Raw genomic sequence first — 15,150 nt, forward strand, 5'->3', positions numbered from 1 at the left:
TAGTTTATGCTAGAGTATTTTTTACTCTGCTGTTCGTTGGATTTCCTTATTTTAAAAATGGTGATACTGTTTGCATCATAGCAGAATGTTGAAATAAATGAAGTAGTAAATTGCAGTAACTTTAAAAAACTTTACTGAGTTTTACAAATTTTCTACATATATTAAGTATTATATGTTTAAAAATAAGAAAGAATATGCGAAAATGCTTTTGAAGAAAGGTACTATCTAATATAGGTATTGAGATAAAAGTTGTTTGCTATTTGAGGTACATACCTTAATTTTATTAATATATACTATCAACTTATTGATTCAGTACTTTCAAGTTGTGATAGAAAATCCTAGCTGTCCCTAACTAGGATTCTAACTAGCTAAAAAATTCTAACTTTGCCTCTGTATTAACTCTAGCAGTTCTTTGTACATTCTCTTTGACTTTGACTTTGAGGATTCCTCTAGATAATTATGTTCTCAGTTAAAAATGTTCTCAGACTGTCCCATGAAATCGCTCTTCAGTGTCTCAGGTGTTGCTGTAGGAGGGCTTAGAAGGGAAAATGGATCAGGCAGGCCTAATAGTCTAGGCTTGAGGTTTCCTAGTCTTCTCTTAATTAGACTGACTCATTTTCCTATGTGTTTTAAATATTAAGATACTATGTAAAATATTATGGGGAAAGGAAAATAAAGTGTTCTGCTATTAAAAAGAACTGAAAGCCAATGAAAATGTCATTTGTAGATGCTTCTGCTTGCACTTGGAGTCTGCAGATGGTTTACTGGGAAGAAGTAGGAACATTAGGAAAATACCTCTGCTCTTGACTGGGTTTGGTATTCTTTTCTCTGCCTTCACTGTAGCTCTTCTATCCTGGTATTAGAGGTTCCAACCATGGTTGCTTTAATCTGCCTTTCTCTTCTCCTTTAACATATGTTTATTTAGCAATTAACTGTGGGGGAGGGAGAGAGTGGGTAGAAGAAAGTATTTTCAACATTTTAAAATGAAAGAAATAATTGTTTATGGTTTGAAAAGTTACCAAGATTATTATTATTGAGTGATTATTTTGTGACATGTTTACCTAGAGAAATTGGGAAAAAGAAAGCTTTTTATTTGTTTCTTGGTAGGAAGCAAGCAACTGGAATAATTTGTTATAAAAGACCTGGGGAGGAGGTATAAAAACATGAAAGAACCAGCAGATAGCTTATAATATAGTTTTAGGAAGGATATATAGAAAGAAGGAGTGTCCAGATGAGGCGAACTCACTTCTGGAGTGTCTGTAGAGTATTGGAGGGAAATAGATAATTGCTTAAGTATTATGTACTTTTGGATGATACATTTGATTCTGCAAGACCGACATAGGTCAACTGGAGAGGAGAGCATTTGCCCCTGTTTGGTAGGTGGTTGTGGTCTGATTGGTGAAGTTAAACTCTAGAATGTCAAGGAGCTAGTTTGGTAACACAGTCAAGATTGAAATTGTAGTTCCTTGTCCTGCTTTCCACCTTTAGGGAGCAGGGATTTGTTCTTGCAACAGTGTGTTTAGAGTATTATCCTTTTAAAAAGGGAAGATATATTGTGTATTTCTGGATTTCTTAGAGAGCTCCTGATTGAGGGAGAATCTTATTTGAGAAGAACTGTTTTTTCCTTTGCTTATATGTACTTTGTTAATGATATCACCTGAACATGTCCAAATGACCACTGTTTTCCCTATCTCTTCTATTCCTCTTTAGGCCTTTGAATCTTTCTTCCTTCATCCATTTGCTTCCCTAAATTCTGCTGCTTGCTCGCTCCATAACAATCAGTCTCAGGCCTGCTGTGTTAACCCTTTCCCACACACAAACTTTATATGCAAGGACAAAACACAGGTGTTCAGCATAAACCACATTGTTTATATAAACAGTTTAGGCACAGTGAGCCATTCTTGTTATTTAGGGAAAGTTTATCTCACTGTAGGGAACTGTTTACTAGTCATGGTTCCCAGATGTAAGCCTTGTAAGCAGGCCTTCCTAAGAGTAGCTATGCTGAACACTTGCTTTCCTTTTGGAAGTCTAGAATTTTGGTACTGCGAGGAAGAAGGTGCCCATGTGGCCAGCCCCCAATAAAAACCCTGGACATCAAGTCTCTAATGAGCTTTCCTGGTTGAATAGCACTTCACATGTGTTGTCACAACTCATTGCTAGAGAATTTATATGGGTTCTGAACAGATTCTTAAATCTGTTTTTATATATATATATGTATTTTTGTTTTGTTTTGTTTTTGAGATGGAGCTGTTGTTGCCCAGGCTGGAGTGCAATGGTGCTATCTTGGCTCACTGCAACCTCCGCCGCCTCCTGGGTTCAAGTGATTCTGCCTCAGCCTCCCGAGTAGCTGGGATTACAGACATGAGCCACCATACCCGACTAATTTTGATCCACCCGCTTCGGCCTCCCGAAGTGCTGGGATTACAGGCATGAGCCACTGCGCCCAGCCCTATTTTTAATATTCTGTTAGAGGAATAACACTTAAATTTGTTCCTAAATAATACCTCTGTGACTGATTTTCTGAGATATATTGACTAAATCTGTTTATTTTAGTTTTAAAAATGATCATATCTCTTCTCAAGTTTTCAACTTTATAGATCAGATAGAGAAGACATAATCTCATAGATTCTTTTTATATTTATACAGGAGTACTTTTTTTCCACTGATGCTCCAGATCTCTAGATCTCGTTTATTTATTTATTTTTATTTCTTTATTTTTGAGACAGAGTCTTGTTCTGTCACCAGGCTGGAGTGCAGTGGCACAATCTCGGCTCATTGCCATGTCTGCCTCCTTGGTTCAGGCAATTCTCGTGCCTTAGCCTCCCGAGTAGCTAGGATTACAGGCACATGCCACCACACCCAGCTAATTTTGTATTTTTAGTAGAGACAGGGTTTCACCATGTTGGCCAGGCTGATCTCAAACTCCTGACCTCGTGATCCGCCTGCCTCAGCCTCCCAAAGTGCTGGGATTACAGGCATGAGCCACTGCACCCAGCCAGATCTCGTTTTATTTGACTTTGGTCTCTTTGTTTCCTGGTTTGACGTTTAATAGTCAAGGCTGTATAGAGTATGACAAGTATAGGTCTTTTCTACTTTGTTTTGAATATCTTTTTTGAGCCCTAGCATTTTATTGACTTTGTTAATGGTAAAAACACGTTTGTCTGCTTCACTTGGGAAAAATTCTGTAAGAACCTTTTAACCATTGTCATAACCAGTAATTTAGCATGTGTTCCCCCTTAGTGTATTTTTGACTGAAGGGAAATAAGAATTTTTAGTTTGTCTGGAGTAGAGGCTCGTAACCTTGTAACTTCTCATCAGTTTTTAATTTCATAAATCAACTGGAGTGAGGGAGTAGATTGGCTTCTTGTTGTAATCCTCTTCATGCAAGTCTACCAACTTGTAAACTTCAGAGGCTGCCTTTCGTGTTGTTTTGTGGAATGGTGCCTTCTGGAGTTTTTACAGTGCTGTGGCCCACCTCAAAGACTGGTTTGTGATTGAGCAGGTATGGTTCTGAGACCTACTGGTGGTTCACAATGTATTACTTGGTAGGCTTGTTCTATTGGAGTATACTCTGGGAATGAGAAGAAGAAACTTATGATTTTTTCCATACCCTCCTCCACCAGTTCCTGTTCTTCCCTTCCAGGTCTTCTGAGTTTCTGCCATAGTATTCTTAACTGTTCAGAATGAGCAGAGTTCATATTCCCATGAGTCACTTAAAGTACTGTAAGTGCTACATACCAATTTCTATATTTGGAAATTTTAGAGTAGAATGGTAACGCTAGTTTTGTTCCTTCTCTCAAATCTTCTTTGGAAGTATCTAAGCCAAGCTTCTTTTCTTTGGTCTGTAAATAACAGTAGACCCTTAGATCTCTGTAAGTATTCCCAGGCATATAAACAAAGGAAACTTTTCTCCTACTTCCGTCTTATACCTTTAGATAGCCTGGTTATTTCTAATCTGTAAAAGAGCATGGAAGAAAGAACAATAAGAAGATAGGGATTAAAATATCTGCATCTTTTTGTATTTTAAGGGATATCTCTTTTTCATAACTATATTGGTCTACTGCCTTCTCAACGTAAAGATACATATTTGCAGTGAACTAAGAAGAGTATAGTCTCTGTTCTTAAGATTATGATCTGGTAGACAACACATAGATGTATACAAAAAATTATGTAACAATGTGAAAAGTATAGTAATAAAGGTATAGTTAAGTATTATGGTGGCACAGAGGAGAGATGAATCAGTTTTGATGGAGTAGAATAAGCTTCACAGAGAATGTGTTTGAATGGCTTAAAAATCTTGAAGAAGGAGTAAAAAAAGTTTTGAAGGATTTTGTCAGTAAATATGTATGTGAGAAGTTAAGGAAGGTGATTATGGAAGGTGATTAGTACATTTAAAGGGAATAACATATGCAAAAGAAGAGCATATATGTTCCAGAAAGCAAATAGCATAAGTATCATATAGGGTACATGTGAAGGAGTGATGAGGTGAAACTAGTCTGTTAAGCTGAGGGACCTCATAGGGCTACTAAAAATTTTTGGCTATTACCCCACTATTAGTAGAGAGCCATTAAATGTTTTTAGGTAAGAGAAACACTATTAAGAGTTTTACCTTAGAAAGATCCCTGAAAACAGGTTGGAGAGTTTGGTGAAAGTGGAATTGAGTATAGGAGGATTACTGCAATAGTTTAGGTGAAAATAGTGAATGCTTGAACTAAAGCAAATGAGATTAAAGAGGAAGGTACAGTTTGGACAAAGTTTTATAAAGTGGAATCTAGGAGATTTAGAGAGTGATTGGATATTGAGAGGCAGAAGAAAAGTTTTTTTTTGTTTTTGTTGTTTTTTTTTGTTTTTTTTTGAGATGGAGTCTCGCTCTGTCACCCAGAATGGAGTGCAGTGGTGCGTTCTCAGCTCACTGCAACCTCCGCCTCCCAGGTTCAAGCGATTCTCCTGCCTCAGCCTCCCAAGTAGCTGTAATTACAGGTGTCCACCACCGTGCCTGGCTAATTTTTGTATTTTTAGTAGAGACAAGGTTTCGCCATGTTGGTCAGGCTGGTCTTGAACTCGTGACCTCAGGTGTTCCGCCCGCCTCGGCCTCCGAAAGTGCTGGGATTACAGGCGTGAGCCACCGTGCCCGGCCAAGAGAAGTTTTAATATGACTCCCAGGTTTCTGATGTGGGTAGCTAACTGAGTGGGCCATGAACTAAGGTCAGGACTATACGAGGGAAGAACACAGAGATGTCCAGTAGAGATTTGAATAATGTGTCTGTAATTTAGCAGTGAGCTCTATGGTGAGAAATTACAGTCTTCATCATGTAGGAAATAATGGAGGCCATAGCTGCATCTTAGATCACTGACAATGTGTGAAGGGAGAAGGTAAGAGGATCCCAGGAAGGAGTCTTGCGGGGAAAGCCAACAGTGAAGGGATAGATGGAGGAGACAGCAGGAGCCCTTTATGTTCTGTGACAGTGGAGGTTATGACCATTGAGTTAACCATAGTTTTCTCTTTCAGGAATGGTAGTGCTATTGGCCTTCCAGTCCCACCTATCACAGCCTTAATCACCCCAGGTCCTGTTCGTCATTGCCAAATTCCTGACTTGCCTGTGGATGGGAGCCTACTCTTTGAATTCCTTTTTTTCATCTACCTGTTGGTTGCTCTTTTCATTCAGTACATCAACATTTATAAAACAGTGTGGTGGTATCCTTACAATCATCCTGCTTCTTGTACATCACTGGTAAGTCTTACTCAGCCTTTAAGTTCTTTATGTTAGTTACCCAAGAAACTACCTGGAAAGCTTTCTGTAGAAATTGTTTTTCTTAGTAATTTTTCTTTCAATAAAATGTTTTTTTCTAGACCACAGATTACTTTCAGAAATAAAATTTCATAAGATTGTTAAAATATAAGTACTATCAGGGGAAGTAAAAATGTAAATGAAAATGCAGAAAACATTTAAATAATTTATTATAATATCACAGAAAGGTTTTGGTATTTAGTTTTCTCTACACCATTTTAAATTTGTAAGTATAAGGTGTCAGTGTTACTACATTCTAACAACTCTACCCTTTTAATGGCTGAATTAGGATAATGGTAGCTTCTGTAACAAATAAACTCTGAGGCAGTTGTTCTGGTTGCCAGGAGTTCTTTCATGTGATCAATCAGGGGACCCAAGCTGATGGAGATTCTATTGTCTTCCACCATGTGACCTCTAAGGTAGTTGTGACCCATCCCTGTCAGCCAGAAGGGGAAAGAGCTTAGGGCAATATAAAGGAGAGTTTCTTATGGGCCAGGCTTGCATCATTTCCACACATGTCCACTCCTAACTACAAGAGAAGCTAAATATAGTCCTTTAGCTGGGTACATAGTGAACTTAAATAAAATTGGGTTCTGTCACACAGTGAAGTTGAGAAATTGGCTGTCTTTGGTGAGGTACATAAAAATATATTGTAGATTTCTTCTGTTCTCTTTCCATTTATTAAAAGTACCATGATAGGCCAGGCGCGGTGGCTCACACCTGTAATCCCAGCACTTTGGTAGGCCGAGGCAGGTAGATCACGAGGTCAGGAGATCAAGACCTGGCTAACACGGTGCAACCCCGTCTCCACTAAAAATACAAAAAATTAACCGGGCGTGGTGGCGGGTGCCTATAGTCCCAGCTACTCGGGAGGCTGAGGCAGGAGAATGGCGTGAACCTGGGAGGCGGAGCTTGCAGTGAGCCGAGACCGAGCCATTGCACTCCAGCCTGGGCAACAAAGCGAGACTCCGTCTCAAAAAAAAAAAAAGAGTACCGTGATAGTCTTGATGCAGAGAAGGTTCACCATAGATGGATATATAAAAAAATATTGGTAAGGCCTGGGCATGGTGGCTCATGCCTATAATCCCAGCACTTTGGGAGGTGAAGGCAGGAGGATTGCTTGAGCCTAGGAATTTGAGACCAGCCTAGGCGACATAGTGAGACTTTGTCTCTACAAAAAATAAACAAATTTAGCCGGGCTTGGTAGTGCACACTTGTGGTCCTAGCTTCTGGGGAAGCTGAAGTGAGAGGATTGCCTGAGCCTGGGAGATAGAGACTGCAGTAAGCTATGATTGTGGCCACCATACTCCAGCTTGGGTGACAGAATAAGACCCTGTCTCAAAAAAAAAAAAAAAGAAAAAAGAAAAAAATAAAATAAAATTTAAAAATGTAAGTATATGTATTGTTAAGGCTAGTCAGATGACTTGAGGGATAGGTTGTTGGCAATGGCAGATTTGAATGGGTGATAGAGATATGCTCTAGGCAAAAGAAGACTATTGTCTTCTTATATATGTGTTTGGGACTAATAAAGATTAGAAAGCCTTCCTAGCCTGGTGAACATAGAAAGGAAATGTGGGCCAAAATCCTTTAGATAGTATGGAAAGAGAATAAAAATTTTTGTTTTAAATATTTGTATCATTTGGTTGTTCCTGGTATTAACTATTAAGAATTTTCTTGCTATATTGACCTTCTGTCTACTTAATATCATGTGATAAGAATGTCAGTTTCTGTATTGGAAAATTGCAATGATTTAGTGCCAATTTTTTTTTAATAGTCTTTCTTTCTTACCCGGATTATGAGCTTATTGAGTGTAGGAACTGTACTTCGTTCATCCTTTTTGGCCATGGTGTTTTAAAGAGAAGAAGTTGGATTAGATATTCTCTAAGGCCTTTTCCAGGTATATAGTTATATAAATAAATACTCACTGTCTTAACAGTGTCAGTAACAAACACACATTAAAATATTTAGTAGATTCTTCTTTTTTTTTTTTTTTTTTTTGAGATGGAGTCTCGCGCTCTGTCGCCCAGGTTGGAGTGCAGTGGTGCAGTCTCAGCTCACTGCAAGCTCTGCCTCCCAGGTTTATACCATTCTCCTGCCTCAGCCTCCCGAGTAGCTGAGACTACAGGCGCCTGCCCTCATGCCCGGCTACCTTTTTTTTTTTTTGTATTTTTAATAGAGACGGGCTTTCACAGTATTAGCCAGGATGGTCTCAATCTCCTGACCTTGTGATCCGCCCGCCTTATCCTCCCAAAGTGCTGGGATTACAGGTGTGAGCCACTGTGCCTGGCCAATATTTAGTAAATTCTTTACAAGTATTATCTCATTTACTCTTTATAAAAATGAGTAGGTACCATTATATGACTCCCATTTTATAAATGAATGTAAGACCTATAAACTGGTTCAAAAATCACATAGTGGCATAGTGAGTGCCCAAGTCCAGACCAATCTACTGTGCTTTACTTCTTGTGTTAGTCCTATATTTATTCCGTAAGTTCTTCTTGGGTAGTTCATTGTAAAATTTCTATTTGGTTTGACATTCCCCTGGAAACTTCTCATGTGTTGAATTTTCAGTGTCATCAAAGAGTTCTTTGCCCAGTCTAACATATCTGACTATAGCTCTTTAGAAAGTTACCTACAAATACTGCCTTGAAACAGAGGGAGCCAGTGTTTTTGTCATAATCAGGAACCTGCTGCTACAGCTGCTGACTCCAGAATTAATGCTTCCTTTGCTTTGACCCTTACCACCAAAAATGGATGCCTTTTGCTACCTTTTCCCCTAACTTCACTCACTTCTGAATTCAAGTTTTATATGATGCCTGTGGTTGACAGAACCGAAATCATATCTAGAGTCTGAGTGCAAGAAAGTTTGGAAATGTCATTTTTAGCTTTCCAGCCTCTGCAATAGAGGAACGCACACTTAACGGAGGTTGTAGAGTAGATTGGCTCACTTATCTGATGCACATAATCTTTGCTAACACAAAGCTTAAAATTGGGTTGTGAAGCCAAGAGTAACATGTGAAATAGCAAATATGAGTTTAGCCTGTGAATCTCAAAGGAGCCTGTGTCAGTGAGTTGTTCAAAGATAGAATGGACGCTGGAGATCAAGTTATTTCCCATCACTGAAGGTATTGAAGCTTGGAAGGTGCTTACCTGACCAGGAGGCTCTAGCAAGGACTTCTGTCCCAAATATCTGGTCTGTCTTTTAAGTTTTCTTCTATTATGAGTGTCTGGGTCAGACACTCATAATAAATTTGTCAGATTTATATATTAGGTTTTTATTTTTCCATTCCAAGATCTTAATATCAAAAAGAAAATGTGGACACCTGAATATGTGAAGTATTCTAGCTGTCAACCAATTAACTGAATGAGTCTTAACCCTAAGAAACATAAAAGCTAGAAGTAGTAAATTATTCAGAATAGGAATAGAGGGCTCTGATTAATCAAATATTCTGGGTTACAAAGAGTTAATCATAACCACATTACCATGTTCATTGATTTGGTTATAACATGATTTGCTTAACAAAAAGATGTATTAGGCACTTAAATATTTTGATTTTTTTTTTTTGAGACGGAGTTTCACTCTGTCACCAGGCTGGAGTGCAGTGGTACGACTTCTGCTCACTGCAACCTCCGACTCCCTGGTTCAGCAATTCTCCTGCCTCAGCCTCCCAAGTAGCTACGATTACAGGCATGCGCCACCATGCCCAGCTAATTTTTGTATTTTTAGTAGAGGCAGGGTTTCACCATGTTGGCCAGGGTGGTCTTGATCTCCTGACCTCATGATCCGCCCGCCTTGGCCTCCCAGATTGCTGGAATTACAGGCGTGAGTCACTGCACCTGGCCAATGTTTTGATTTTTAAAAATGTCTTAGATGGACTGGTGATGCATTAATAAGACCCAGACATTAGCCAGGGGTTGAGTGAATCTGCGTGCATTATTTTGGAGGAATAGGGTGAGCAGGGAGAAGCCCCAAAAATAGGAGGGATAAATACTGTTAGAATCCATAATACTTAGAGAGGGAGAAAAGGAAATGATCTAAGGAGTGGCAAACCACTCTGTTTTCTGGCTGTTCTGTCTCTAAAATGTATACTCAATTTGGCCACTTCATTCCATCTCCATTGCTACTCACCCTGTTCAGTCTGTGATCATTTTTCACTTGAATTAAAAGCAAGAGCTTCTTAACTATCTTGCCCCACTATAATAATTATCTTACTCCAGCCTTCTTGCTGCCTTTTAGACACACTGGGCATATATTTTCCTGTCCTAGGGCTTTTGTGATTGCTTTTTCTTCTGTCTGGGGCCCTTTGTCCCCAGAGCTTGAAATGCCGGGTGCCTTTTTGTCATTCAGCTCTCAGCCTAAATGCCATCCTCTCAGGGATAGCCTCCCTAACCACCAATTTAAATGGGCTCTGCACCTCCTTCTTAGTCATTATTTGTTCCTGTTTTATTTCTTACAAGCAGTTTTAACTATTTAAAATGCCTTTGTTGGGAGCTTGTTTATTGTCGTTACTTGCCCTGCTTCTCTAAACAAATTTATTGAAGATATGGGTTTAGCTGCCATAACAGGGTGACTAAAACAAAATAGAAACTTATTTCCCTATTTAATAAAAGTTTAGGTGGATGATATAACATCAGCATGGCGACTCTTTGTATATGTTGCTCTTCTATCCCCAATATACTTCTTCCAAACCATGGTCCATGGTAGTTACTCCAACTCCAGTTATCATACCTGACCAGCAGGAAGGAGAAAGAAAAGAGAAAAGGGGACAGCTCCTTTTAGAAGAGTATGGCTTAGAAGTTGTGCCTATTACTTTTTCACTCATCCCTTGGCTAAAAGTAGTTTTTGCAAGGGAGGCTGGAAAATAAACCTTTAGTTGGCTAGGAGTCAGTGCCTAGTTAAATTTTATGGTGATGCAGAAGGAATGAATAGTAACCTCTGCCATTTCCTTTCCCTCTCGCACCACAGTGGAAAGTAAGACAGGAGAGTAGGAACCTTGGCTGTCATCTTCCATGCTGTATCTTTAGTGTGAAGGAGAGTACCTGGCACATTGTGGATGCTATGTATAGATTTATTAAATTAAGTAATTGAGAAATTTAACATTTCATTCTGGAAGGAATTGTGGAAACCTATAGACCTTTTGATCATCAAAATGAAAATACATCCTGATTTTGGTGGTTCCTGGGATATTGTTGCTAAAGACTTTTCATTTGCTTATTACCACAGTTATATATACAGATCTAGACCTAGAAGGAACTGTAGACAGCATCTAGGTGAATGCTATTATTTTATAGAAGAGACCAAATGTAAGGCCTACTTCTAAATCAAACTAGAGAGAAACACTAAATAAGTATAATTGATGTACCATCTACTAGAGAGTTTAGTAGACGCCCAATTAGATTAACGTAAGCTTTCATAAGAGACCAACAACAGAAACTTCTGAAGACTGTGAATCCCAACTGATCTATTAACTTTAAGACATTATAAATATAATATTTTATATAAATTATTCTTGCCATAATTCTGCAGGTTATAACTTGTTAACTCAAAGCTGCAATCTTTACCTTTTAGTACAGTAATACTTTTGAAAAGGGAGAAGAATACATTCCAGGTAGTTTAAAATAGTGTTTAAAAACTTAAAGCAATTTGTTGTGAAAGGAGAAGTAGAAGGTACATAGTCTGTTCAAGATCTCTCATATTCCCATAATCTGTAAGGGTGTGGTGATCTAAGGAAGATCTTTTCAGGGATAAACCTCTATTCTTGTAGTAGTGCCAGCTGAATACACATCATATTTCTTTCTGATGTAGTTATTTAGTTATTTATTTCTGTTGTAGAATTTTCATCTCATTGATTATCATCTGGCAGCATTCATCACAGTGATGCTTGCGAGGAGGCTTGTATGGGCTCTCATCTCAGAGGTAACAGTTCATTCACTATATTCTATCACATGTAGCTAGAGTTAGTTACTAGAATGGGTGCAGGTTGAAAATGTGACCAGTCCCAATTTAATAAAACAGTAAATTGCTTTACTCCCATGTGAGTTCTGCCAGTACTTTAAAAAAGGTTTCCCTGCAATGTAATTTTTTAAAATTCAAGTGTCAAAAACTGTTAGAAAATTCATTTGTAGGTTCGGAGCTTGTGTTCTGTTTCTGAGTTTTTCAGTACAATTTAAAAAATTTAAATAGTTTCAGTAAAAATAGAATGAATGTCAGGTAACTATTAATATGAAGTATTATCTGTACACATACAGTTGTACCTAAAACATTCAGTTCCAGATAACATTCACTTGATACTGTTTATATATACCATTTGAGAAGATTGTTAGCAAGAAACATTTATTTGAGTTTCTTAGAATTTTTAAAAAGCAGTGACTTATCAGAATTTGTATAGGATTAATCTGAAGATTAGAATCTAAGTTTAGTGAGCAGAATGACAAAGAATAAGAATATTAAATGATCTTTTTAAAATTAAAAGTTGTTGACAGAGCTAGCCATTGGTATCATTTTTCTTTTCTTTTCTTTTTTTTTGAGATGGAGTTTCGCTCTTATTGCCAAGGCAGGAGTGCAGTGGCACAATCTCAGCTCACCACAACCTCTGTTTCCTGGGTACAAGCGATTCTCCTGCCTCAGCCTCCCAAGTAGCTGGGATTACAGGCATGCACCAGCACGCCTGGCTAATTTTGTATTTTTAGTGGAGATGGAGTTTCTCCATGTTGGTCAGGCTGGTCTCGAACTTCCGACCTCAGGTGATCCACCTGCCTCAGCCTCCCAAAGTGCTGGGATTATAGGCATGAGCCACTGCGCCTAGCCTCATTTTTCATATATTTGTAAATCCCAATGAGGCAGGGAAATGTGCTTTCTTAAAATATTGTTATCTCGTGCCCTGTGATTACAAAAACAAAAAATGTTAATTTAGCTGAAGTGGCTAATGATTTTAATCTTGGAATTTATAATTCAGTGTGAAATTTTAAATGAATAGTTACTATAATCACAAATAATTGAGAGTCAACTTGTTTTTCCCAAAACATATGTGGAAAGTCTGTGTGTGTAAGCTCTGATTTTCAGGAGCCCTATTTCTGGAAGCAGAGTAATTGGAAATACTAAGTCAAGATCTGAAAACCATTTGAAGTTAACCAAAAAGCACGGGTAGTAGGATTGCTTGTTTTTCACAGTAGGAACGTCTGTTTATAATCTTTTCTTTCAGAGTTTTTATTTAGAGGATGAAAATAGAAACTCACTTTTTAGTATATTGAGAAAGCGTGTTCTTTCTTTAGAGGATCTCAATGGAATTTTATGTTTTCATTTGTTAAAATAGTAAATGATTCTGTTTCATCCCTTCAGTTACTTGGAAATGGCTGCTTGTACCTGTCCAGTTAGTATGCCCAGTTCGTGTGTAACCCTTCAAAACTGGGGTTTCTACCTTGTTGCTGCAAAGATTATAACTTGAATGGCCTAAAAGTAGTATAGTAGCTTTTGCATAGCCTTACTTGGAATAGGCTTGCAGTTTTTTTTTTTTTTTTTTGAGATGGAGACTCGCTCTGTCACCCAGGTTGAAGCGGGAGCGCAGTGGCGCCATCTCAGCTTATGCAACCTCTGCTTCTCAGGCTCAGGTGGTTCTCCTGCCTCAGTCTCCCTCCTGAGTAGCTGGGATTACAGGCACCCACCACCATACCCAGCTAATTTTTGTGTTTTTAGTAGAGACAGGGTTTCACTATGTTGGCCAGGCTGGTCTCGAACTTCTGGTCTGAAATGATCCACCCACCTTGGCCTCCCAAAGTGCTGGTATTACAGGCGTGAGCCACCACGCCTGGCCAAGGCTTGCAGTTTTTAATGGGAACAGAATACTTAAGCTAAATTTAAACATAGTTTTATCAAAGTTTTAATTCTGTAACTTAATTTTCATCAGGAAGGGAATGTTTAAATAATTTTGGTACATCTACATAATGGAATAGCATACAGCCATTGAAAACATAAAGATGTGTTTATGTATTGACCTCCAGGGTGTTAAGTGAAAAAAGCAAGGTGCAGAACAGTGTTTAAAATGAGACAGGAGTGGCCAGGCATGGTGGCTCATGCCCCCATAATCCCAGCACTTTGGGAGGCCGAGGCAGGCGGATCACGAGGTCAGGAGATCGAGGCCATCCTGGCTAACACGGTTAAACTAAAAATACAAAAAATTAGCCGTGTGTGGTGGCGGGCGCCTGTAGTCCCAGCTACTCAAGAGGCCGAGGCAGGAGAATGGCGTAAACCCGGGAAGCGCAGCTTGAAGTGAGCCGAGATCGTGCCACTGCACTCCAGCCTGGGCAACAGAGCAAGACTCCATCTCAAAAAAAAACATAATAAATTAGGAGGAGGGAACAAAATATATTTGCTTATATATGAATAAATTGTTTCCAGAAGGACACACAAACTAATAACAGTTGCACAGTTGGTGGCTAGGAGACAGGATCAGCAGGTGGGAAGCTTTTCACTACAAGCACTGTTACATGTTTTGTGTTTTGAGTGATGTGAATGTATTACCTATTCAAAAATTTAAAATAAGAGCTGTATAGTGATTTTCTTCCTAAAATATCTAAATTAGATGGATAAAACCTATCATAAATCATCTTTCCTTCCTTCCATTAAAATATGTTTTCCTCCTTTGTTTGCATATATCACAGAAAGGGTCCCTACCCTGAGAAAGATCAATAATATTAAAGGAGAGGCTGCTGGTAATTAATTCATAAACGGAACTGCTATTCAGAGAGGACTACCTCTCCATGTAGGTAGAGTCTGTTTATTCACCTCCAGGCCAGCTCTGCCTGTTCACCTCCAGGCTAACTCTACTTACGTACTTGCTTCACAAGATTAGAAATAAATTTAGCTGTTCTTTTACCAACCTGAAGCAACTTTCTTTTTAAAAATTGTTTTTCTAAATAGGAAAGTAGTATATTTTATTGAAAAAAATTTGGAAAACACTAAAATATAAAGCAGGACATTTAAAAATTGCTCACAGTCTCATTATTGAAGACCACTTTTTTTGCGGGATGGAGGGCAGACGGAGTTTTGCTCTTGTTGCCCAGGCTGTAAATGGCATGATCTTGACTCACTGCAACCTCTGCTTCCTGGGTTCAAGTGATTCTCCTGCCTCAGCCTCCCAAGTAGCTGAGATTACAGGCACCCACCACCATGCCCAGATAATTTTTGTATTTTTAATAGAGACCGGGTTTCACCATGTTGGCCCAGCTGGTCTCAAATTCCTGACCTCAGGTGATCCACCTGCCTCTGCCTCCCAAAGTGCTGGGTTTACAGGTGTGAGCCACCTCACCTGGCCAAAGACTGCATTTTGCTGTATTTTCTCCTGATCTTCGTATGCATAGGAAG

At 38.8% G+C, this 15,150-nt stretch overlaps 1 protein-coding gene across 2 annotated transcripts in view; it reads left to right on the forward strand.

Annotated features, from left to right (window-relative positions):
* TMEM39A (transmembrane protein 39A) overlaps positions 1-15,150 on the forward strand; it is a 32,074-nt gene that overhangs the window by 2,547 nt on the left and 14,377 nt on the right. For both annotated transcript variants that reach the window (XM_011987192.1, XM_011987190.1), the window contains 2 exons: positions 5,510-5,732; positions 11,623-11,706. In XM_011987192.1, the coding sequence (XP_011842582.1) occupies positions 5,510-5,732; positions 11,623-11,706 (307 nt within the window). The remainder of the gene's footprint in view (positions 1-5,509; positions 5,733-11,622; positions 11,707-15,150) is intronic.

The sequence above is a fragment of the Mandrillus leucophaeus genome, unplaced genomic scaffold (assembly GCF_000951045.1).
Source record: "Mandrillus leucophaeus isolate KB7577 unplaced genomic scaffold, Mleu.le_1.0 Scaffold302, whole genome shotgun sequence".
In the NCBI taxonomy this organism is placed as follows: Eukaryota; Metazoa; Chordata; class Mammalia; order Primates; family Cercopithecidae; genus Mandrillus; species Mandrillus leucophaeus.